Source organism: Triturus cristatus, chromosome 4_2, assembly GCF_964204655.1.
Source record: "Triturus cristatus chromosome 4_2, aTriCri1.1, whole genome shotgun sequence".
In the NCBI taxonomy this organism is placed as follows: Eukaryota; Metazoa; Chordata; class Amphibia; order Caudata; family Salamandridae; genus Triturus; species Triturus cristatus.
In genome coordinates, this window is record NC_140586.1 from 293671199 (window position 1) to 293694126 (window position 22928).

The following is a 22928-nucleotide window of genomic DNA, read 5'->3' on the forward strand; positions in this document are numbered from 1 at the left end:
CAGAAATAGAGTCTATGAAAATATGAGTCTTATGTGGCATCTATAACCTTAGCTTTAGGATACCCCATTCCCTCAAAGTACCAAAGTAAACTGAACTAACTGAAAATACTTTTAAGCCTTCTACACAAGCTACTCTGGATTCCAGGTTCTCTACTTGGAACACAAAATGTACTCAATCTGTCAAACCCTCTTTCACGCTTACTTGTAGAATCAGTCAAAATTTGAATGAATATTTCTTCAATTAATGCTGTTCTAAGGGGGATCCTGGTGGTTCATCAGTAGTGATCACCGGGTCCACTTCTCACTTTAACTGTATTGCATCATCATTTAGGTAAAAATTTAGGAAACTGTGACCCCTCACATGACATTGACACGAGAAAGATCCTGGGGAGGTTTCTGATGGGACGTGAATGTTCCCTGCATGGTATATGGGTGTGTTCCGCTGCCCCAAGTGAATGATTGCATGTATCTGGTACCCTAATTTGGGATTTGTTTGGCCCTGGCATCACATTAATCTAGTGTGCGTGTAGAGGCCTAGGCCTGTCTCTGACATAAGAAGGTCTTGGACTTGTCCTGTGACCTGGAGGTGCGCACCACACGTGTCCTCATTTGGGAACAGTAGACTGCTGTCCCTGTCATGGGTTTAGTACATAGATTGGTGGGTGGTGGTAGCTTGCCATGTTTTGAGAATTAATAGCGTGATCAAACCTTTTTTTATATGTGTTTCCGGATTGAAGGCCCACTGTCCCATTTGTGTAAATTTCCACTTCTGCAAACTTACCAAAACCTTACAAAGAATTCACACAACACAGCGAAGCAAGTAAAGTTGCTGCGCTATCTTGCGTGAAAGGGAGAGAGCAGAAATACACCATATCTTTAAAGAAATGGCAGAGTTCTTTTCTCTCCTTGCTCTGGTGCACTTTTTGCTTCTTTGCACCATCGTAGGTGCCTTGTGCCACAGTGCTAAGGTGCCTGAATTATGATCAGTCTTAGACCTGAGGCCCTTTGATGGTGGTCCCCCAAACTTTTTACCTTCACCTTTTCAGTTTTGCTAAATTAGTTTTTGTTGGCTTTAGTACTCTGCACTTCACCACTGCTAACCAGAGCTAAAGTGCTTGTGCTCCGTTCTTTAAGCATGGTAAAATTGAATTACACCCAATTGGCGCATTTAATTTATTTATAAGTCCCTCATAAACTGGAACTACAGGTACCCAGGGCATGTAAATTAATGCTACTAGTGGGCCTGCAGCACTTATTGTGCCACCCACTTAAGTAGCCTTTTCAACATGTTCTATGTCTGCCATTGCAGCCTGTGTGCAGTTTTGAACTGCCATTTCGACATGGAAAACCAAACTTTTTGCCAGGCCTAAACCTTACTCTTTAATACATATAAGTCACCCCTAGGGTAAGCCCTAAACAGCCTGTATGGCAGGGTGCAGTTTATTTGAAAACTTGGAAATGTACTTTTATGTTTTACAGGTCCTGCTAATAAAAAACTCTTACATTTGTTTTTCCCTACTTCTCACTTATGATAACATTGAGTTACCTTATTGTATCTAATAAGTGATGACTTTTGATTTGGAACGGGTAGAAATGTCATGTTTGCACTCAAATGAATTGTAATTTAAAACTCTCTTTAATTTTGAAGTCTGATTTTAAGTTACAATTCTGAAAAGAAGGCATTTAGAAAGTTGGCATTCTCTTGTCATATCCAATTTGTGCCAGCAGCCTGTTCCTGCGTCCCAAGACTATGTGTAGTTGGCAGGTGGCTTTTTTATGTGTATTCCTCCCAGACAGTATAACAAAACATGGACTGGATGTTGGCAGGATGGGCCACCCTGACTTAATGAGAGGAGCAGCGCTGTCATCTACCACACTTGCACTTCAAAGGATTTGCCTCAGTCCACACACAAAGAATTTCACACTTGCTTTTTGTGAACCCAGACCCAGTGGAGCCAGGGCAGGGAGGCAGGAATTTCCAGACAACTCTGGGATGTGGGGGGGGGGGTCTCCAAAAGCTTCTTCCGTTTCAAAGCTGGTGTCAGGTGAAAAGAGAGGACCCTTAGACCTACTCTTTAGTACACTCCTGGACCTATGGTCACTACAGGAGAAACACTGCTCTGCTGCTTGGGGCCTGCCTTTCTGTCAAAGAAGGAGACTGGACCTGCTCCTTTCAACGCAGGCTACCTGAGTGACTCCAAGGGCCAGTTAGCTGGCCTCCTGTTCTCAGTTACAGGGACATAACAAGCTCTGGAGACCTCCCTGCAACTGCCCATCTGACTTGGCGTACAGCACCTGCCTGGACCTGCAACGAAACCTGCCTGAGCCCTGCGTGCATCTGCTGGATTGAGTACCTGATCCCCAAGGGGTGCCTCCCAGGTCCTGGACCCTTGGTGTGGCATCTGTTGAGCTCCTCCTGAAAGAAAAGGAGAAATCCTGACGTTTAGGGCTGTTTGCGACCACAAACGCACCAAAGATCTTGCCGCCCGCCATCCTGAAGATCCGGAGAACCCGACTCTTCGCACATCATTAAGCGACAACGCAAGATCTGCACTTTGCGCTACAGTTTCGAAAGCCCGTGGTGACCTCCAACGCGAAGATAGGGCAACGACCATCCGCAACACCCTACAAGTTCTTTGCACTACAGGGACGACCGTCCGGAAGGCCCGCCTTGCTCTTTGAGCTACAGCAACATCCTCATACAGCGCTTTCCCTGCTCCTCGACGGCTCCTCCACAGAGAACTGGACTTTTGGCACCGATCTTTGAGTAGGTAACTTTTCAACAAGACTCACCTGGTCCCTGTATCCAGTCCACGCTCCATCGCGTTCCGCCTCAACAAGTGACTATCACCCAATCTGGCACCACCAGATAACTGTGAGTGGCACTTTGTGACGCTATACTTACTCTAAATATTTGAAATTGCATATCTCCGGTCCAACTGATTGGATTTTGGTCATTTTGGTGTCAAATAATGTATGAAAATTTATAGGTGCAACATTTTGGAGCAGACCCATGTCTACATATATTTGATAATATGGATTCGCTTCAGAATCCATAGGTGTATGTATGGAAAGGCCCATGCACCACCCACGGAATGCTTCCCTGACGCAAGGTAACCTAAGGCAGTGCAAAGCACTACGGCCATATTATCAAGGAACAGCGATAACATTATCGCCGCTTTAGCGGCAGGAAACTGCCGCTAAAGCGGCCATAATGGCCTTGATAATATGCCGTTGTGAATTCCCATAGAAGCCCAGGTTCTGGTGTGAACCTGGGCTTGTATGGGAATTCACAAGGGCATATTATCAAGCCCATTATCGCCGTTTTAGCAGCAGTTTCCTGCCGCTAAAGCGGCAATAATGTTATCGCCGTTCCTTGATAATATGGCCCTGCATTTCTTTACTTTTTCTTACAAAGCCACGCAAATCAACATTTGCTTGGCTTTGTAAATACCAAACACAATTTTGCGTCGGGACTGCATAAAAATGTGACGCCAGCCTGATGCAAAATCTTTGTAAACCTGGGCCTCTGTTTTTGTCCTTGCCCTGGAGCATACCCTCTTTACCAACTCTCTGATTGGCTGGCTTCTATCCTTTCACTGCTCACTTTTAGGAATCTATTTTTTTCTCTAAGCACTTCATGAGAGTGCTGTGTTTGCCAGCTCTCTCCTAGGTGTGCTTTTTAGGCCTCGCCTGGCATTGGAGCGCGCATGCGCTCCTCGCCCTGCGAGGGCTATGGTAAACACTGTAAGAAGGGGAGCTTTAATCCACGCCCCTGTGTCTCGACCGTTTGCAATTGGCTTAGGTCGTGATTAATGTTTTTTCCGTGCATTTGGTTTGCTGGCTGTCCCTTTTGTTGACGCCCTTGCAGTTTTGTGATGCCGCCCATCATGACAAGCGCATCTGTTTTCACTCAGCCCATGTGACAGCCTGTAAACCAAAAGCAAGGAAAAAACATTAATCACGACCTAAGCCACTTCTAAGAAGTGGCTGAATGAAAACAGATGGCAAGTGTTTTTTTTCTTCTTTGTGCTTCACAGCCCTCGTGAAGAATGTTTTTATCTGCTTGTTAAATAAACAAGCAGATAAGAAAAGTCTTCACAACTGCCATGAAGCAGACGAGCCACGGCGCACAAGTATTCCAAGGGCGCCTGTTCCCAGCACTTCCCCCACCAAACATTTCCAAGACATATTTCGATTGTTTAGCGCTCATTAAGTGCTGCTTTCGGCTCTATAAATCACTGGCGGCTTCCAGCGTTCAGGGCTGTCTCGGCGCTTTGTTTTGGAAACAGAACTCCATGTTATGGGAGAAGACCTGGTCTAGTGCGCACGTAATTGACTGTAAAACACGGGCGCCGGAGTCCAGGCGCACCTGCCGAGGCAGGTTGTGTGCTCCTGGTTAAAGGGTAGGGCATACTGGTGGAACCGACCTATAGACAGACAACGCGTTTTATTGGAATCGGTATGGCTCGTGTTATGTCGCTGATATAAAATCGTAATGCCTTTGGCTGTAGGGGGCTGGCTGTGTAGAAGACTCCGGGTTTACATCACAGAATGACGTCGGATTCGGCTTGTGTTTATGGGTATCTGTTCTGGCACGCCAGTTTATTTGTTTTCATATAGCGGGAGAGGCAGAGAGCTCCACGGAGTCATGGAGTAGTAAACAGGAGTGTGAGGTAAATAAGTGACTCATCAAATAATCAGGTGCGCGATGTGATGCATAAACAACTATGGTGAACAGCTTTATAAATGCTGACTGTAGAAGGAACATTGAACTTCACAGTTTACCCTACACAACCCGATATATGTCATGAAATGCATACAAGTGCATTCTTGCTCTGCTCAGTAGAGATAGCTTTTCATATTATGTGCATTTGTTAAATGCACGTTCAGGGTTATCTTGTTACTTAATAGGAGATGTTTATTGCTAAATCGGCAGTGGTACTAATTCTATCGATCTCGGAAGGATGAAAGGCTGAGTAGACCAACAGGCTTTTAAATTATGATCCTGAGGTCAAACACAAGTCACTGCAGCAAGTGCATTGGTCTTCAGGCCCGTATGCGAGTCATGGCGTGATCAGATAGAGTAAAAAAAAGACGTTATGTTTACTGTCGCTGATGGAAGAGCTGACCCCGAGTCAGTCACACCTGATTATCTTCCTGGGTACTGCCAGCACAGTTGAGTCCTCCCCTCATCACGGTGCTGTCAGGGGTTTTGCAGCACCCCTTACTCTCACCTGTGACTGCCAGTCAACGGGCTGATGCTGGCGTTAGGTGCCAGGGTCTAGATTTTCAATTACTGTCTCACTGCGCCTTGATGCCCTCCCTGGAGTTCTTCTAGCGCTAGCCCCGCTCAGTTGGGCACCTAGGGGCATATCAACAACAACCGGCGATAATTATCTCTAAGCGCACTTAGCGCTAGGATAATTATCGCCGGCTAGCGTGAATTTTTATCGCTGAGATAGCGTGCTATTAGCAACGCTTATCTCAATAGCGATAAAAATCCTCACGCTAACAGGCTAACGTGAGATTATCGCTGGAAACCCAGCGAATATCTCACGTTACCTTGTTGATAGGGACAGGCAAACTTAGCCATGATATCCTCCTTCCATAGGATATCATGGCTAAGTCAGAAAAATACCAGACGTAAAAAAGCAGCGTTAACCGCGGTTAGCGCTGCTTTTTTTGTCTCTAACAGGGTTAGCGACATTCTTGATAATAGGAGAAATGTCGCTTAGCGACATTTCTCCTATTATTTTACTCTGGAATGCCCCCTTTGCATCTCATTAGAGATGCAAGGGGAAGCGTAGAGTAAAAGGGTGCTAACATGCAAATTTGCATGTTAGCACCCTGTTGTTGATAGGGTGCTAGTTTTATCTCTGCTTTTTTGGCTTTTAAACCAAAAAAGCAGAGATAAAGCCCTTGTTGATATGCCCCCAAGTTGGGTAGGTTGGGCTGTCTGTCTCATGGTGGTCTGCAATTATGGGTCATCTTTTGATCCCTCTTGCCGTTTTAGCTCTCTAGTCTCGGCCCCCCCTCTGGCTGTTCGTTCTCTTTCGACACCCCCGTCAACTCGTTCTCTCACGAGGCCCTCCCGCCGTTTAACCTCTTTTTCTTCACCCTCTCGTCGCTCGTTCTCTCTCTGCCCTCTGTGATCTCCAACCTTTTGCTCTCTCTTGACCCTCTCTTTGACTGGCCTCCCCCCTTCCCTGCCTTAGTTCCAGTTCTCTCTTTCTCTCTCACCATTACTTCATACAGAGCGCTCACTCCCCTGTGACTCACTCATTAACTCTGCAGTGGCCTCCAGGAGTGGCACACTCAGTGCTCGTGTCTCTGGCAGGAACGGGTGGTCTGGCCGTGCCCGCTTCTACCAGGGGCAGCCTCGCCTCCCCCTGCAAGACCCCCTGCCGCCACTCCCTGGACTGCCTTACGGGAAGCACTATGCAGCCTTGCAGTGCAGGCGGCGTCTCCATCTGGCACGGCACTCAGGTGTTTAATTAGGGGATAAAAGACATGCCAGGCAGCACTGCCGCGAATAACGGCCGCACTGCGCCCATTCCAGGAACCGTACCATATTTGTGCATCTGCATTACTAGAAAAACAGCCAACAATCGTCGTATGTGGTGGTAATTGTTGGCCGCAGTTTTTATTACATAATCACACTTGTACAACTCCCCCTGACACCCCTTGGAGGCCGGGGTCATAAATCGTTGTCACACATTATTACCAATGTGATATCACGCATTGTCAGCTGGACATCATAAATCATGGGCCATAAATCATTATGCATCATAAATCATTCTGCCACAATTGGCCCTTACTTTGTTGCCATGAATCACTCTGCCTGATCCCCATAAATCAGCAGCCCTACATCATGGGTCGTAAATCATTGGTCATAAATCATTCTGTCACAAGCCATCATAATTTCGTTGTCATAAATCATTTTGCCTGCACATCATAAATCATGGGTCATAAATCATGGGTCATAAATCATCGGTATGCCATAAATCATTCTGTCACAATCTGTCATCATTCGGCTGTCATAAATCATCCTGCATAAGCATCATAAATCATCAGCCATAAATCATCGGCTGGCCATAAATCACTGGTTTGTCTTTTTGCTCATTTGCAACTCCTAGGGTCGTAAATCACCCTGACAGCTCATAGATTGTTCTTTGTTGTTTACCACGCCCCTTTGCGTGTGGGGGGTAGCCTTTTCCCTGGAGTTAGGCCCCCAACTCGCTACCTTGTTTGTCTCTTTTGTGCCCCACCTTCTGCGGGGGCTGGGCTGCGAGCGCCGTCTCCGTTTGCTACCCCGATTTCGTCAGGCGCACTCACCCTGCCGTGCGGCATCCCAAAGTGAGTGGCCCTCCTTCTACACACCGCCCTGTTGGTGTGCTCCCATACAATACCAATACACTTGTTGTTTCCGCCACGCCGCCAGGGAGGCTTACGTTTTCCTGCGGCTCCCCCCAAATCTGGTTAGCTCCGACGGCAATCTTCCCACAAACGCAACGATGCGCTCTGCTCCGTCTTTGCCGTTAGTGCCCTGGCACACTTGCATCTTACTTCGATGTCTGACAGTGCTGTCTCCACCCGCAATGGGTCATACCTCTCGTGGCTGACGTCCGGTAGGCTCTGATGGCAATCTTCAATCCACACGCCATGGTGCTCTGCTCCTTCCTCGCCATTTTCGAGGCGGGGCGCTTGCGTCCTGTTCGGAGTCTTACAGCGCTGTCTCCTCTCACCATGGGCCAATCATGAAAACAAAATTGGGAGACAGTCAGCTACAGTTTGTGGTGGCATGATACAATATACATTGCTCAGATCCCATCCTCTACTTCACCCCTGCTCCTGGCAGGCTCTTCCGGTTAGCACCTCTACACCATGACCTCTACCTCTCCCAGGCTCCGCTACTTCGGTTTACGGTAACTACTGGATGGGTCGGTTTACGGTACTCTGGATGGGTCGGGGGGGGGCCTCAGTGGAATCTCCAAGAGGAGTTTTGTAATCTTTTACTCAGCTGACTTCTGCTGTACCGCTAGGTCACCGCTCACCCCCGTGTAATGTACTTACTATTCAGCTGGTCCTCTGGGTATAGACCACCGCGCTGTTACACTTGAAGTGTAATGTGTTACCCGCACTAATCTGTTTCCGCGGCACCGCCTTTGTGTTCTGCGCTAAAGTACTGCGACTAAACTTGCGAGGCTGTGCCGCAATACACCGGTGTATTACTGCTTTCCATGTTTGGACTAGCCAATCTCTCCCAAGGAGACACAATCCCTTTCGATAAACACAGGACCTATTACTCCCGCTCTGAATTTTTTTTTTTTTTTTTTTTAATTAACCCGGACACTTGCCAGAAATGTGGAGCACAAATACCAATATGAATGACAATTCGGTAATTCCGTGCACTACACCTTAACTTCGCACTTGGCTGTCTTCATTAATATCCAGTCAACAGGATTGGATCAAATGTGAAGAGCGTGTATGCGGCTTGCTCATGTCCACACAACCATCCGGTAATTCATTGTTGTGTGGTCTTTGCAGCAGGCTTGCTAACCCGAGGCGCTGCGTGCCGTGACTCAAAACAAACTGATCTTATTCCTTGGGGGTGAAATCACGAGTTGACATCCCACTGTTTTTTTTTTTTGTTTTTTTTTTTGTCCTTGTCCCCGTGAACCAGGTTATTAACAGAAGGTTGCCTTTGTCACGCTCAACTGGTTTACCGCTAACCCTTCCTTCTTCCTAAATTTTTTATTGGATATTTTTGGCTTAAACTTAGTATGCGCGCCACTATGAAATGCAATGTTTTCCAAACATTATCCATGTCACATTCTTGAAGTGCATTTGCTTCTTTAATTTACCGGATTCCACTTTACAACACAACTGTGTATTATGTTGTGGTACTTTCACGTCGGACATTTTCTTTACATCCAGTCCACTGAACTGTGGGAGGATGAAATACCGAGTAGGCCCTGCCAGGGGGCGCAGGGAACATAACCTTCGTATTGCTATGGGCTCCTCAATGCGGTACAATGGGCGACCTCTGCGCAACGTGCCAGACCACCCTGGGCACTACTTAGCTTGCAGATGGCCCTACCCAAAGGCGGCAATCGGTAGATCGTGCCCCTCGAACCTAAGAACGTGCTAATGCCACTTACCCAAGGGAAGTCATTCTTTATATTATGAAATAAAGCCTGCTTTTTCAACGCCCATCCACTACAAGCCCATTTTCAGAGCGCTTACGGGGGCACCAGTTGCGTTAAAGGCAGACACATTCATTTTTGTTTGACACAAGTAATTTAATTGAATTACCAGAATAAATACATGGCGATCCTAAAAAGCTAGGAATGGTATATCAAGTCACTGCCGGGATTTGAACCCCTGACCATCAAGTGTGTCGCACAGGTCTTAGAAGCAGGCGTTTAACCAAATCAAGCCACTGCTGGGACAACCATTTGAGCTAACTGTCCAGGTCCTCCCAATTGAATTAAATAACGCAAACGATATAATAAATCTTTCCCCGCTAGAATATTTGGACCTATACGCCCTTACTCCATTATTGTGGCCTTTGCCTCGATACTTCCGAGGGCACGAAACGCAGTTCACCGGAGTACCCAACTACCTTCTACCAGGGCATGTCCGTTTCGTTTTTTGTTTTTTTTTCTTTTATATCACAGGTCACACGGACCTGTTTTCTCGGCTCCGATTTGGGTTAAGGGCTTCATCCCGGAAAGGCTGTTGAGCCGCCACGCGCCCTCTTTCTCCTTGGCCGATTTATTTATTTAGTTATTTTTTTAAAGCGACCGGCCCTCCCTGTCTTTCTTCGAAGACCGGATGTGCATCCGGCGCTGGGACCTGAACCTGGGTCCCCCGTCTCAAAGCAGAAACCCGCGCGGGCGTTCCCAAGCTTGCAACCCTGTGCCTGTTTTCATTCTAAATGTAAAGAGTCAACCTTGATCGCTACTCGGCACTTAATACGATGGTACATCACAGATGGCTCTACTACCTATGACAAACTAGGAACATGTATCGGGCCGGAGCACAACACTTTTTCCTTTTTTTTTTTTTTTTTAAATTGTAAGGGTATCAGATGTGTTGGTCGCCCCCCGACCCTACTCCCGCCGGGAAACGCTGCACCTACCCCCTTCAGCAACCTTGATGACAGGCCCGCCATGCCTGCGTCCCGGCGCCCGGAATGCACTTGATGGGGGGGGGGGGATGTTGAAGTGAAGACACAGGCCCGATCACCGAGCAACACAACAGTTGTGCTCCGCTAATTGCAGTAGCAACCATCCGAGCACACTCATTCACCGCTATACACTAGACTCTGGCCGCATATCTAGCGCTTTGGAGGGCATGCCTTTCCTTTTGCCACAAAGCGGCTCAAGCCGCCAGCAAAAACCGGAGATAGAAACTCTTCTGCGTTTTTTTTGTGGTTTTTTTTTGGGCTATTTGTATAGCGTGACTCGACCTGACGGTATCGGCGCGCGTTACATAGCACCGTATTTACATTACACATTCCGGCACGGGTAGAGTAAGTGATTTGCCGAGGATCACCAGGTGAGGACGCGACCTCGGGGCTCGAATTCTGCCATCTTAGCAGCGGCAGCGCCGCTGGCGGGTCACACCCTCTCCTCGCTTTGATTCCCCTCCAGTCCTACTCCTGCTATGCAGTCGGGATGCGCCTACCCGCACGTCTTTTGCACTCATCCCTGCCAGCGGTGGGTAAGGGGGGAGGGGATTGGTAAACCAACGAACTAGACCCGAATACATTGGGGCGTTTTTTACATGAGCTCCAGTTACATTACACCAGGTCAAATTATTATTATTTTTTAGACAGACAGGGATATGAAGTGATTTGCTCATTATTAGAGGGTGTAGAGCCGACGGCGAGACTCGAACCCCGTTCCCCAGTTTCAAAGTCCGTTGCTGTGGCCGTAACGTCACATCCTTTCCTCTCATCGTTTGTTCTATTTCTAGGCTACCTTAAAGTGAGGAAGGGGCACCCGCTGCGGTGGCGGCGTTTGTGGAGCACATAACAGCCCTCCGCTCGCTGAGCCACCATCCTATAGTAACGCCACATTTGCCTACACTTACATAGCTCGCACATCGCCATTGCGCTATAAAAAAGGCAGGGCAGGACAACTTATTATAACATTGCCATGGTGACCGGCAGAGACGCCGACGCTCCTCGAGCCCTTACCCTGCCATTGCTTCCGGCGCTGCAAGCCTCGTCATACTGCCTGGGGAGCTGGGGGTTGTGCCAGCGTGTCTCGGCTTCGGTCCATTCCGTCCCGACCTTCTGTGCCCCGGCAGGGGTGGGGACACTTCGGGCATGTCGTCCTCCGACACCTGGCACCTCCTGTGGCGGCTGGGTTCCCTGTTCTCTCCTGCTGGTTTGGATCCTTCATCGCCTGGGTCATGATGGTGGATACCGCAGCTGCTCCTACGATCCCTAGGCCGAGTTGAAATCTTCCCAAAGTCTTCGAAAGTCGTTGGCGCCGCTCCCCCAGCTCCCATGATATGCAAGTGGGCTGCCACAGGGGGGAGCGTCGTCTTATATCTCCCCTTCCTATTGTTCTTGGAAGGGAGAGGGACGGGGCCTCAGGGCATTCCGCCCTGCGGCGCTTCCCGCTGGTGAGAACCAGTTCCTGTTCCTTGTCGGGCTCTGGCGGTCATTATGGCGCCGGCCCTCGAGCCCCCTGCGGGGGCGGCCTTTGCAATGCTGCTCGGCCTCGACTGGAGTGTGAAAGCTCCTGATAAAGGGGTGTAATTGCGGGAGGGGGGCAGGGAGCTGATCAGGCGGAATGCTTCCCTTCTCCAGATTCAAATCCGGCTGCCCCGGAGCTCTCTTGCAGAACTTCACTTTCCTGTGCTACGCGGCAGCCTGGCGGATTTCAAGGACTTCTGAAAGCGCACTGGGTCTCATTCCGACTAATAGGGGCCTGCCTCTCGAACTGTGCCTGGCAGGGAAGATGAAAAGCGGATCCGGGCTGTTATTAACAGTTAAAGCAAAGAAAGCACGGAGGAGTTGAGCACAGTCGGAGTTGCACATCTAGAGGGTCCCAGTTGCCGGGCCCATTCAAACCGGAAATGCAGACGTGTCTGATGTGCAGTGGCGATTGGCCATCAATGAAACTTTAGAGCTTAGGCTTTTTCAACTCTTTTAGCACAAAGTACTGCGAGCAGTGCACCCGCTGCCACCCTCTGTACCCAGCAGTGTTTGTCACCTATTTACAGAAGACAGCACAATCGCGCAGTTCTCTGAGGTAATTGAAGGACGTCGGTCAGATGACCCGTTTGTTGAAACGGGGATTTTCACAGAACATGGCAGGTGAGCGCGGTACATAAACAGGCTTTAAAGATAAGCATTTGCACCTTTCTGTACCCCTGTGCTCTGTTGTCCCTCTCCCGCCATCTTTTCCACCGTTTTCCTCCCCGGTTTTCCCCACCGCTGAGCCCCTGCGGCCCCGCCCCCTTCACTCCCATTGGCCGCCCCGCTCCTCCCTCCCTCTGCCCTCTTATGGAGGCCGCGAAGAGGGCGCGCGCAGCGGGCGCACCGCCGGCGTGCCAAAGGCACGCCTAAGGCAAGCCCGTCTGCGCCCGGCCGCGACTGGACCGTACCCAGTGCCAGAACCCCTGGATCCCGCACCCCCCAGACTGCACTACGACGCAAGCACCCTCCACGCACTCAACACCGAACGAGACCACCCCTGCTACCGGGCCACCCCGAAGCACACCCAAGGGCCCTTCACCTGCCGGAACTGCAGATTCACCAGCATCCAACCCTCCACACCACCAGCCAGAGAACCCAACCACCTCCGCTGCATCCTCCTCAACACCCGCTCCGCTCGCAAGCACGCCATCGAACTCTGGGACCTCCTAGACTCCACCGCCCCCGACGTCGCCTTCCTGACGGAGACCTGGCTGAGCGCCACCTCAGCACCAGACATCGCCATAGCCATCCCACAGGGCTACAAGATCTCCCGCAGAGACCACACCAACGGAGTAGAAGGAGGAATCGCCATTATCCACAAAGACTCCATCAAAATCTCAACAAACACCGACGACACCCTCAACACCGCCGAGCACATGCACTTCCAGATCCACACCGACCCCAACACCACCCTCAGAGGAACTCTCATCTACAGACCTCCCGGACCCCGACCACAGTTCAGTGACACCATCGCCGACCTCATCAGCACCCACGCCCTCGCTTCCACGGACTACATCCTCCTCGGGGACCTGAACTTCCACCTCGAGAACAACAACGACGCCAACTCCACCGCCCTGATCGACAACCTCGCCAACCTCGGACTCAAACGGCTCGTAACGACACCTACTCACGCCGCTGGACACACGCTCGACCCCATCTTCTCCGCAAGCCCCCACATCTCCTTCAACCACACCACCGAACCACACTGGACCGACCACAGATGCGTCCACTTCACCTTCAGAAAACCCACCACACACCACCGCACCCAACAGCTACCACGCCGCTGCTGGGGCAAGGTCACCTAGGACCAACTGATTACCGCCCTCGCCCGGAGACCACCCACCGACCCAGACACCGCCGCGACCAACTTCACACAGTGGATCAACGACTGCGCCAACATCCTCGCCCCTCTCAAGACCTCTACAACCAACCACACCAACAAGAAAGCCGCCTGGTTCACCGAGGACCTCCGGATCTCCAAGCACACCTGTCGGAAGCTGGAGAAGAAATGGCTCCACGACCGAACACCAGACAACCACACAGCCCTCAAGAGCGCCACCCGCAGACACCACCAACTCATCAGGACCGCCAAGAAGACCGCCTTCAAGGACCGCCTAGACAACAACGCATACAACACCAAAGAGCTCTTCATCATCGTGAAATAACTCTCCAACCCCAGCTCCAACACCAACGACATCCCGCCATCTCAAGACCTGTGCGACTCCCTGGCCACCTTCTTCCACCACAAGATCACCGACATCCACGACAGCTTCAACTCCGACCCCCCCGCACCCACCACCGAGTCCACCACCCCTGCGACTACCACTCGCACCAGTCGCCTTACCGTCTGGTCCAGCGTCAGCGGCGAAGACACCATCAAAACCATGAACTCCATCCACTCCGGATCCCCATCGGACCACTGCCCTCACCACGTCTTCAACAAAGCCAGCACAACCATCGCGCCCCACCTCCGGAAAACAATCAACTGTTCCTTCGAGACAGCAACCTTCCCAGAAAGTTGGAAGCACGCTGAGATCAATGCCCTTCTAAAGAAGCCCAAGGCGGACCCCAAGGACCTCAAAAACTTCCGGCCCATCTCCCTGCTCCCTTTCCCGGCAAAAGTGACCGAGAAGATTGTCAACAAACAGCTGACCCACTACCTCGAAGTCAACAACATCCTGGACCCTTCCCAATCCGGTTTTCGCAGCAACCACAGCACCGAGATCGCCCTCATCGCCGCCACTGATGACATCCGGACCCTGATGGACAAAGGAGAAACAGCCGCCCTCATCCTTCTGGACCTTTCAGCAGCCTTTGACACGGTCTGCCACCGCACCCTATCAGCTCGCCTCCATGACGCCGGTATCCAAGAGAAGGCCCTGGCCTGGACCACATCCTTCCTCTCCGGCAGAACCCAGAGCGTCCGCCTCCCACCCTTCCGCTCCAAAACCACCGAGATCATCTGCGGCGTCCCACAGGGATCCTCCTTCAGCCCGACGCTGTTCAATAACTACATGGCCCCTCTCGCCCACGTCGCACGACAACACAACCTCAACATCATCTCCTACGCCGACGACACCCAGCTGATCATATCCCTCACCGAAGATCCCCACACCGCCAAAGCTAACCTCCACAGAGGAATGAAGGCCGTAGCCGACTGGATGAAGGACAGCAGACTGAAGCTGAACTCAGACAAAACGGAGGTCCTCATTCTCGGACCAACCCCATCAGCCTGGGACGACTCTTGGTGGCCCACGTCACTAGGCACAGCCCCGGAACCCACGGACCACGCACGCAACCTGGGGGTCATCCTCGACTCCACCCTCTCCATGACCAGGCAAGTCAACGCCGTCTCCGCGTCCTGCTTCAACACCCTCCGTATGCTCCACGGGATCTTCAAATGGATCTCCCTCGACACGAGAAAAACCGTCACCCAGGCCCTCATCACCAACAGACTCGACTACGGGAACGCCCTCTACTCAGGAACTACAAACAAGCTCCTGACACGACAATAACGCATCCAGAACGCCTCAGCCCGACTCATTCTCGACGTCCCCCGCCGCAGCCACATCACACTCCACCTGGGAGGCCTGCACTGGCTCACCGTCAACAAAAGGATCACCTTCAAGCTCCTCATCCACGCACACAAAGCACTGCACAACACCGGACCCACCTACCTCAACAACCGACTCAGCTTCCTGGAACACTCTCCCCACCATCCTACGACAGACCTAGGACCTGATGGCCTTCAGAAGACTCCTCAAGACCTGGCTCTTCGACCAGTAGCAACCCCCCCTGCCCAGCGCCTTGAGAACCTCTCGGGTATGTAGCGCACTTTACAAATGCAGTGATTGATTGATTGATGGCAATGCAATAGGTCTCGCATTTACGCGAGTTTAAGCTATTGGCATTGTAAATGACAATGCGTTTTATTTATGTTTTAAAAACCAAAACATAAATAAAAGGCATTGTCATTTACAATGCCAATAGCTCAAAGTCACGTAAATGCGAGGCCTATTGCATTGAAAATGCTTGTTTCCCTCATGTAGCAAGTTTCACGTCTGCTTAGCCCCCTTCCACACTTTGGGGCAGATTATCAAGAAAGGGCGTTAAAATTATCGCCGCTTTAGCGGCAGAAAAGTGCCGCTAAAGCGGCGATAATGGGCTTGATAATATGCCCTTGTGAATTCCAATAGAAGCCCATGTTCTGTCTAAGCATGGGCTTCTATTGGAATTCTCTGCGGCATAATATCAAGCCCATTATCACCGCTTTGGCGGCAGTTTTCTGCCGCTAAAGCGGCGATAATGTAGATTTTCCTAATATATTATGACGGAAAGTCTTAATTTTATTAAAGACACGGAGGCGAGTATTATGCTTTCTTTTCTTGCTTTTATTCCAACAGCAGCAAGATAAACTAACATACCCAGAAGGCTTGGTGGAAAAACTACCAGCCAATGGAAAACGAAGAAACAAAATATTGTCCAATCATAGCTCAGCTCGTAATATAAGGTCTATCCTGACTGCGAACAGCCCTCTTTCTTGTGCGAGCAATTACAGAGAATACAAAAATAAAGGAGTAACGGATAACAAAATGCATAAAGATAGAGTCCACGTGAAGACTTCCTTTCCAAAGAGCAGTAGAGGAGACTCGGAGAGGAGTTCGGATCCAAGCATGGTAGGCGATGGAACCAAAGAAGCGATCTTGGCAGGATCCGGGGAAACCTCAGGATGACGCTGGTGGAAGCGCTGGAGTGCCTGTGGGGAGGGAGGACAATTGTTAGAAGTGTTGCGGCGGGATAATACTCGCCTCCGTGTCTTTAATAAAATTAAGACTTTCCGTCATAATATATTAGGAAAATCTACATTTTATGGCAAGACCGGAGGCTCCTATTATGCTTGTTTAAAGCATATCTACCACTAAAGAAGATGCAGTAACAACAGGTTTACAATAAAATGTACGAAACACTGTATCATTAGACCAATCTGCTGATTTTAGGATGTCCTCCAGACGGGAGCCAGCCCAAAAGGCTTTAGAAGCCATGGCTCCCCTAGTGGAATGAGCTCCAAAAACGGAGACGTCAATACCGGCCAGGGACATGACCCAACGAACCCAGCGGGCCAGAGTGGCAGAAGAAACAGGGTGAAAGGGTTTACGGAAGGAAATCAGAAGTTGGGAGCTGGAGGAAGTCCTGAGATCAGAGGTTTTACTCTCATAAACTTTTAGGCATTGACCTACACACAACTTGGGATTGGAGGGAAAATAAGGATAGAACACAGTATTTAAATTAGTCTTTGTGCGTTTGTGAATATGGAACAGCACACCCGTAGGAGTGAATTGGCGAGAAGAGACATCCATGGCCCTCACATCAGATACTCTTTTAATGGAAAGTAAACATAACAACATAGTGAGTTTGGCAGAAATCATTTTCAGAGAAAGAGCAGAGTTATCAGGCCAATTAGAAAACAACTGTAAAACCAGATTAACATCCCATAAAGTAGAATACTTAGCCAACGGAGGTTTTGAAAAACGAACTCCTCTCAGCAATCTGCAGATCAAGGGATGAGCTCCCGCAGGTTTTCCATCGATATGGGCATGATTGAGAGAAATGGCGGATCTGTACAGATTAATAGTACGATAAGATTTGCCAGAACTGGCCTCAGAAGCCAGGAAGTTAACAATAAAATTTAAAGAGGCTGAAAAGGGATCGACTGATTTTTGAAGACACCAGCTTGACCAAAGAGACCAGGCGGATTTGTAAGCCTTGGAGGTGCCTGGGGCCCATGCACGACTAATGAAGACTGAAGCTTCCTGTGAAATGACGAGATCAGAAGAGGAAGGCTGGAAATTTTCCATGCGGACAGCACCAGTGATTGGTCGACAATTAGAGGGTGAGGATTGCCCAGGGGGTCCGAGAGAAGATCGGGAAGTGGGGGAAGAAGGACGGGAAAGTCCACCGCCAACTCTAGGAGAGACGGAAACCAAATCTGGGACTGCCTGAAGGGAGTTACCACTACCAGAGACGTCATCTGGCGACGTACCTGCGAGAGGACTCTGTTGATTAACAGGAAAGGAGGAAACGCATAATTGAGGTGGAGGGACCAATCTTGAAGGAAGGCATCGGTCGCCAGAGCCAGAGGGTCCGGACGCCAGCTGTAAAAGCGGGGCAACTGAGAATTCAGTCGAGAAGCAAAGAGATCTATTGAGAAAGGACCCCACAACCGAGAGAGGGAGAGAAACACGGAGGGAAGAAGCTTCCAATCGCTGGAATCCCGGAGATAGCGAGAATGCCAATCGGCGACGGCATTGAGATCCCCTGGAAGATACTCCGCAGAGAGCGAGAGATTGTTGGATAGGCAGAATTCCCAAAGGCTCTTTGCTAGGTCTGCCAGGACCTTTGACTTGGTGCCACCGAGATGGTTTATATAGCGAACCGCAGAAACATTGTCCATGCGAAGGAGGATGGTACAACTTACTTTGTCCTTTGCCAGACTCTGAATTGCAAAGGAGCCTGCAAGCATCTCTAAACAGTTGATGTGCAATTTGGACTCCTCTTTTGACCATGTACCTCCAGTCGATATTGTTCCACAACGGGCGCCCCAACCCGACAGGCTTGCATCGGATTCTAATACAAGATCTGGGGCGGAAGCGAAAATGGTTCGACCGTTCCAAGCATCTAAATGGTTCATCCACCAATGAAGTTCTTGACGAGATTCGAGATCTAATTTTACTTGATCGGAATATGCAAGGCCTTGCCGAATATGTCTGATCTTTAGGCGTTGAAGAGCCCGATAATGAAGGGGACCCGGGAAGATTGCCTGAATGGAGGCCGAGAGAAGGCCGACAATTCTTGCTAGGGATCTGAGAGATATTAATGGACGGCGGAGCGCCTGAGAAATTTCCGCATGAATATTGGAGATCTTGGACTGAGGAAGAAGAAGGGAAGCAGATGGGGAGTCTATGCAGAACCCCAGAAACTCCATACTCTGAGCCGGAATAAGAGAGGACTTCTCCAAATTGAGGAGGAAGCCTAGATCGAGTAATAGAGAACGAGTGATGTTGAGATCGTTCAATAAGGCCTGTTTGTCCAGATTCATGATAAGGATATCGTCGAGATAAATGATGAGCCGGATCCCAAGAGATCTGAGATAAGCCACTACAGGTCGCATCACTTTTGTGAAGCACCAAGGTGCTGAAGAAAGACCGAAAGGCAGGGATCGAAAACGATAGGTGACGTCTTGCCACTGAAACTGGAGGAATTTCGTGTGGGAATCGTGAATGGGAACAGCTAGATAAGCGTCTTGGAGATCGATACGAATCATCCAATCGTGTTGACGCAAAGTGTCTCGTAAATGTAGAATTGTCTCCATTTTGAAGTGGCGATAAACCACGAACTGATTGAAATATTTGAGATTGATCACAGGTCTCATCTTTTTGTTCTTCTTTTGAACGAGAAACAGAGTACTGAGAAACCCTGAGGGATCGAAGGGGGAAGCTAGAATAGCTTTTTTTGGAAAGAAGGACTTGTATTTCGGAGGACACCAGAAGGGACATTTCTGTGGAGAACACTAACGGCTGGGGAAGAGTTTCTTGAAAAGGTGGAGCGTAAAACTCTATACGATAACCTTGGACAGTGTTGAGAACCCAAGGATCTGCAGTGAGGGACTGCCATCTGTGAAGGAAAAGAGATAAACGTCCCCCAACGGGGGTTGTTGCACCTACCTTGCTGGGACGAGTTGTGGCGGAAGCCACGTTGGCCCCTGCCTCTGTATCCCCGACCTCTTTGGGGGTAGAACTGGGGCTTGTAGTCCTGTTGATTCGAGTTGAAGGAGCCACGGGAGCCTTGGGAGTGGAAACCACGGCCGGTAGAGCGGCTCCTGCCTCTTCCGGCCCTGCCAAAAACCCGAGATGGGAAGACTTTCTTGATGGATTGCTGTGCTTTATCCAGGGAGGCAAAGGTGGTGACGAACCTGCTCAAGTCTCTCACCAACGAATCTCCGAACAGAAGACCATCGGCCTTGACACCAGGATCAAGAGGGGCAAGATTGGCCAATTTGGGATCCAATTTAATTAAGAGGCCCTTGCGGCGCTCATGAGTCATGGCTGCGTTGGTATTGCCCAGAAGGCAAAAGGCTCGCTGGACCCACAAAGATACTTCTTCCGGATTGAGCTCGGAGCCGTCAAGGCGAGCTGCCTCTGCCATGTCAAAAATACGTGCAAGGGGACCCACTAGATCGAGCAATTTGTCTTGGTAGGAAGACCATGCTTTATCCACTCCTTTACGTGGATCTTTGCCAAATTTTGAGAAAAAAGTAATGAGAGGTTGATCTACAGCGGGAGTAGAAGTGATATGGGAAGGGAGAGAAGGCTTCGGGCACTCAGACTTCAGTTTAGCCCTAACCGTCTTGTCTAGTGGAAGACGAAGTCTTGCGGTGATATACTCCCCCACGTGTTCAATGGGAAACCATTCGGTTGAATTAGGGTGTCTAATAGAAGCAGGATCGAAGAGAGGAGTACCTTCGGGGTCAAGCACTGGTTCAGATGCAAAAGCATCTAACTTCAATTTTTTAGGAGGGGAAGACGAAGGGTCCACAATTTCAAAAAGATCAGTAAGGTCAGTGGCGTCACCCATATCGTCATCTGTATCATAAATTGTTGAAATGACCAATTTCTGTGGTACCTCTGGATTATTTAGTTTGGCTTTACGTTTGCCACCTGAACTGTTTAACCCCTCCTTGGAAGGAGGCCTGGGAGGAACCACGTCCTCTGTCGTATGTGAGGAAGACTCACCAACCACTTGAGACGCCAAAGGAACCTTAGAGAGTACGATCTTATGTTTTCTGCTATCCCCCGCAGAATGGGCCATTGTTTTGGCCATTAAACTTAAAATAGAATTCTCCATAGTTTTGGAAAAACGTTTCATGGAGGTCTCAACAGCATGCTCCACAGAGGTATTAATAAAGGTATTCAAATCCTCTTTAAATGCTTCCCCGTCATTGTCATTATTTTCCTCAGAAACATACATAATGAAATACTAGAGAGAACTGGACACAAAACTGGAAAGGAAAGGGTTAAAACTGAAGGAAATGAAGTGGGCGTGTGACAAGAGGACAAACCCCCTCCCACAAGGGGCGTGTGAATAGTGGGCGTTGAACCGGAAAGTAGCGTGGTGACAACGATTCTGAGAAGCAGTCGGGTCGTGAGGAGAAACGAAGCGCTGCGCCACCGGCTTGAGGAAAAATGAAGGCCGGTAAGCGAGGCGCGCGCGGAGCAGATGAAGCGTCGTTAGAAACGAGGGGGGGCTAAAAGGAATAAATAATGAGCATACGCGCGTGCGAGCGCGAAGGCAAGCAGCAATGAAACGTCGCTGCGCACAAAAGAACATTCAAACAAGGTACACCATAACCATAGCATAAGACATAACTTTCGTTGAAATGAATTAAAAGATACTTATCTTGACTGCGAGCAGCAAGAAAAGAGGGCTGTTCGCAGTCAGGATAGACCTTATATTACGAGCTGAGCTATGATCGGACAATATTTTGTTTCTTCGTTTTCCATTGGCTGGTAGTTTTTCCACCAAGCCTTCTGGGTATGTTAGTTTATCTTGCTGCTGTTGGAATAAAAGCAAGAAAAGAAAGCATAATAGGAGCCTCCGGTCTTGCCATAAAATTTTAACGCTGTGCTTGATAATATGCCCCTCCCTCCCTCCTGGCGCAAAATGCTGCTTTCTCACTTATGTGCTTCTTCCCCCAACCTCCATGTTGCTCCTTCTTGTGAGCTGCTTTTAACCCCCCTCCCCCCTTGCCCTGCCCACTTCCTGCTGCTTCCTCTCCTGCCCCCCCCCCAATGCCCAGGATTTTTTTGTTTGAAAGATTTGATTTTATTTATTTCTTTGGAGGGTGGTGGGGAACAAAAGGCAGCAAATTACATGTCAGCCCTCCCTACTTTTTAATTTGTTTGTTTTTAATCCGTCCATTTTGGATCAGTGAATAAAAAAAAACGGTGCCCGCCTCATTTTGCAATTGCGCATGCGCAATGATGCACACGCGCAATGATGCACACGCACACGCGCACCTACAAAATGCCCACATCATCTCTGCTTTTATTGTTTTGTTTTCTTTTGGTTATGTTGCACAGCATTTTGCCTATGCTATACAACATTTCGGAAAAGCATTGGCAAAGCCGTTAGTCAGCATTTTGCCTCTCTACCAGTGCTTGTTTTCTTACAGCAGCTGATGCAGCCTTATAGGCTGTAAGTAGAAAACACACTGGCTCGTTCATTGTCTCGGAAAGAAGATCAATGAGCCAGCCAGCATGCCTTGATGGTGGCATGTAAAAGTCCTCCTCTTGGGAGCCACCGAGCCTCACAAAAGCCTGCGCGAGGCTCCGAACGCAGCACCATTCAGAATGTGAAGTGTAAAAGGAGCCGATGTTAAGGCTTGAGCTGGGAGACACTGGTATTACGACTCAAATGTTACAGCCTTTCCTGTCACGTGACCTACGAGGAAATTTGCATACCCATAAGTCCGTGTCACCAGTGCGTCCCTCTTTTGTATCGATTGTCTCAAGAAGTGTTTTGTCAATGTACCGGTTTACAAGGCTTCTCACCAGTTGGTTATACTTTGAAGGGTTATCAATGATGGAGTTAGTAGAGTAAGTCACCCTAACATTCTGTGGAAAGCTGTTTGTGGGGCCCACTGTGAAGCTGTGAAACATTCATACTCTGGTTTCTCTTCAAACCGAATAAATCTTTCGCCTTTTACTAAAGATTTCCGTGGAGAGGAACACAAAAGAGTTTCATTCAATTTTTGAAAGCCCTGCTGCTGCAGGGTTACCCTTACCTGGTAAACAAAAGAAAATCGAATCAAACTGATTATTATACTGTGTAGCGTGACGCTGTGATATTTGTACAGTAGAGTACTTAACTCAACCCAGATCTAGGAAACGAATTTTACTGATCAAGTGGAAAATAAAATGCATAACTGTTTTCAATCTGGGGTTTATTTCAAGATTAGTCTCATGATTATTGAGATTTGATTGAAATCGCCTCTGTGATTCAAATTCAAAAGGTGCAGTAAAATATATATATATGTATGTACGTATAACGTATATTTAAATCATGCCATGGCCTAGCTTCCTAATTTAAAACGGGCAAATCAGGTTCGGGTCCTGCAGACTTAACCTGCGATGATCCTAGAAAAGTGGCT

General features: G+C 49.1%; 1 protein-coding gene and 1 non-coding gene across 2 annotated transcripts; one reads left to right on the forward strand and one right to left on the reverse strand.

The window, feature by feature from the left end:
- Positions 1 to 19213: 19213 nt before the first annotated feature.
- On the reverse strand, positions 19214 to 21143 carry LOC146833686 (uncharacterized). The gene has a single exon (XM_085601585.1). It carries the CDS (start codon positions 20744 to 20746, stop codon positions 19217 to 19219), a length of 1530 nt encoding a protein of 509 aa, XP_085457711.1. The 5' UTR covers positions 20747 to 21143; the 3' UTR covers positions 19214 to 19216.
- Positions 21144 to 22439: 1296 nt separating this feature from the next.
- On the forward strand, positions 22440 to 22554 carry LOC146833687 (U5 spliceosomal RNA). Its single transcript, XR_014960932.1, has one exon. It is a non-coding gene; the product is annotated as a U5 spliceosomal RNA (small nuclear RNA).
- Positions 22555 to 22928: the final 374 nt, after the last annotated feature.

Bases quoted from the DNA above. Each gene is read 5' to 3' on its own strand.
- LOC146833686 (XM_085601585.1), bottom strand. From the start codon at position 20,746: ATGTATGTTTCTGAGGAAAATAATGACAATGACGGGGAAGCATTTAAA.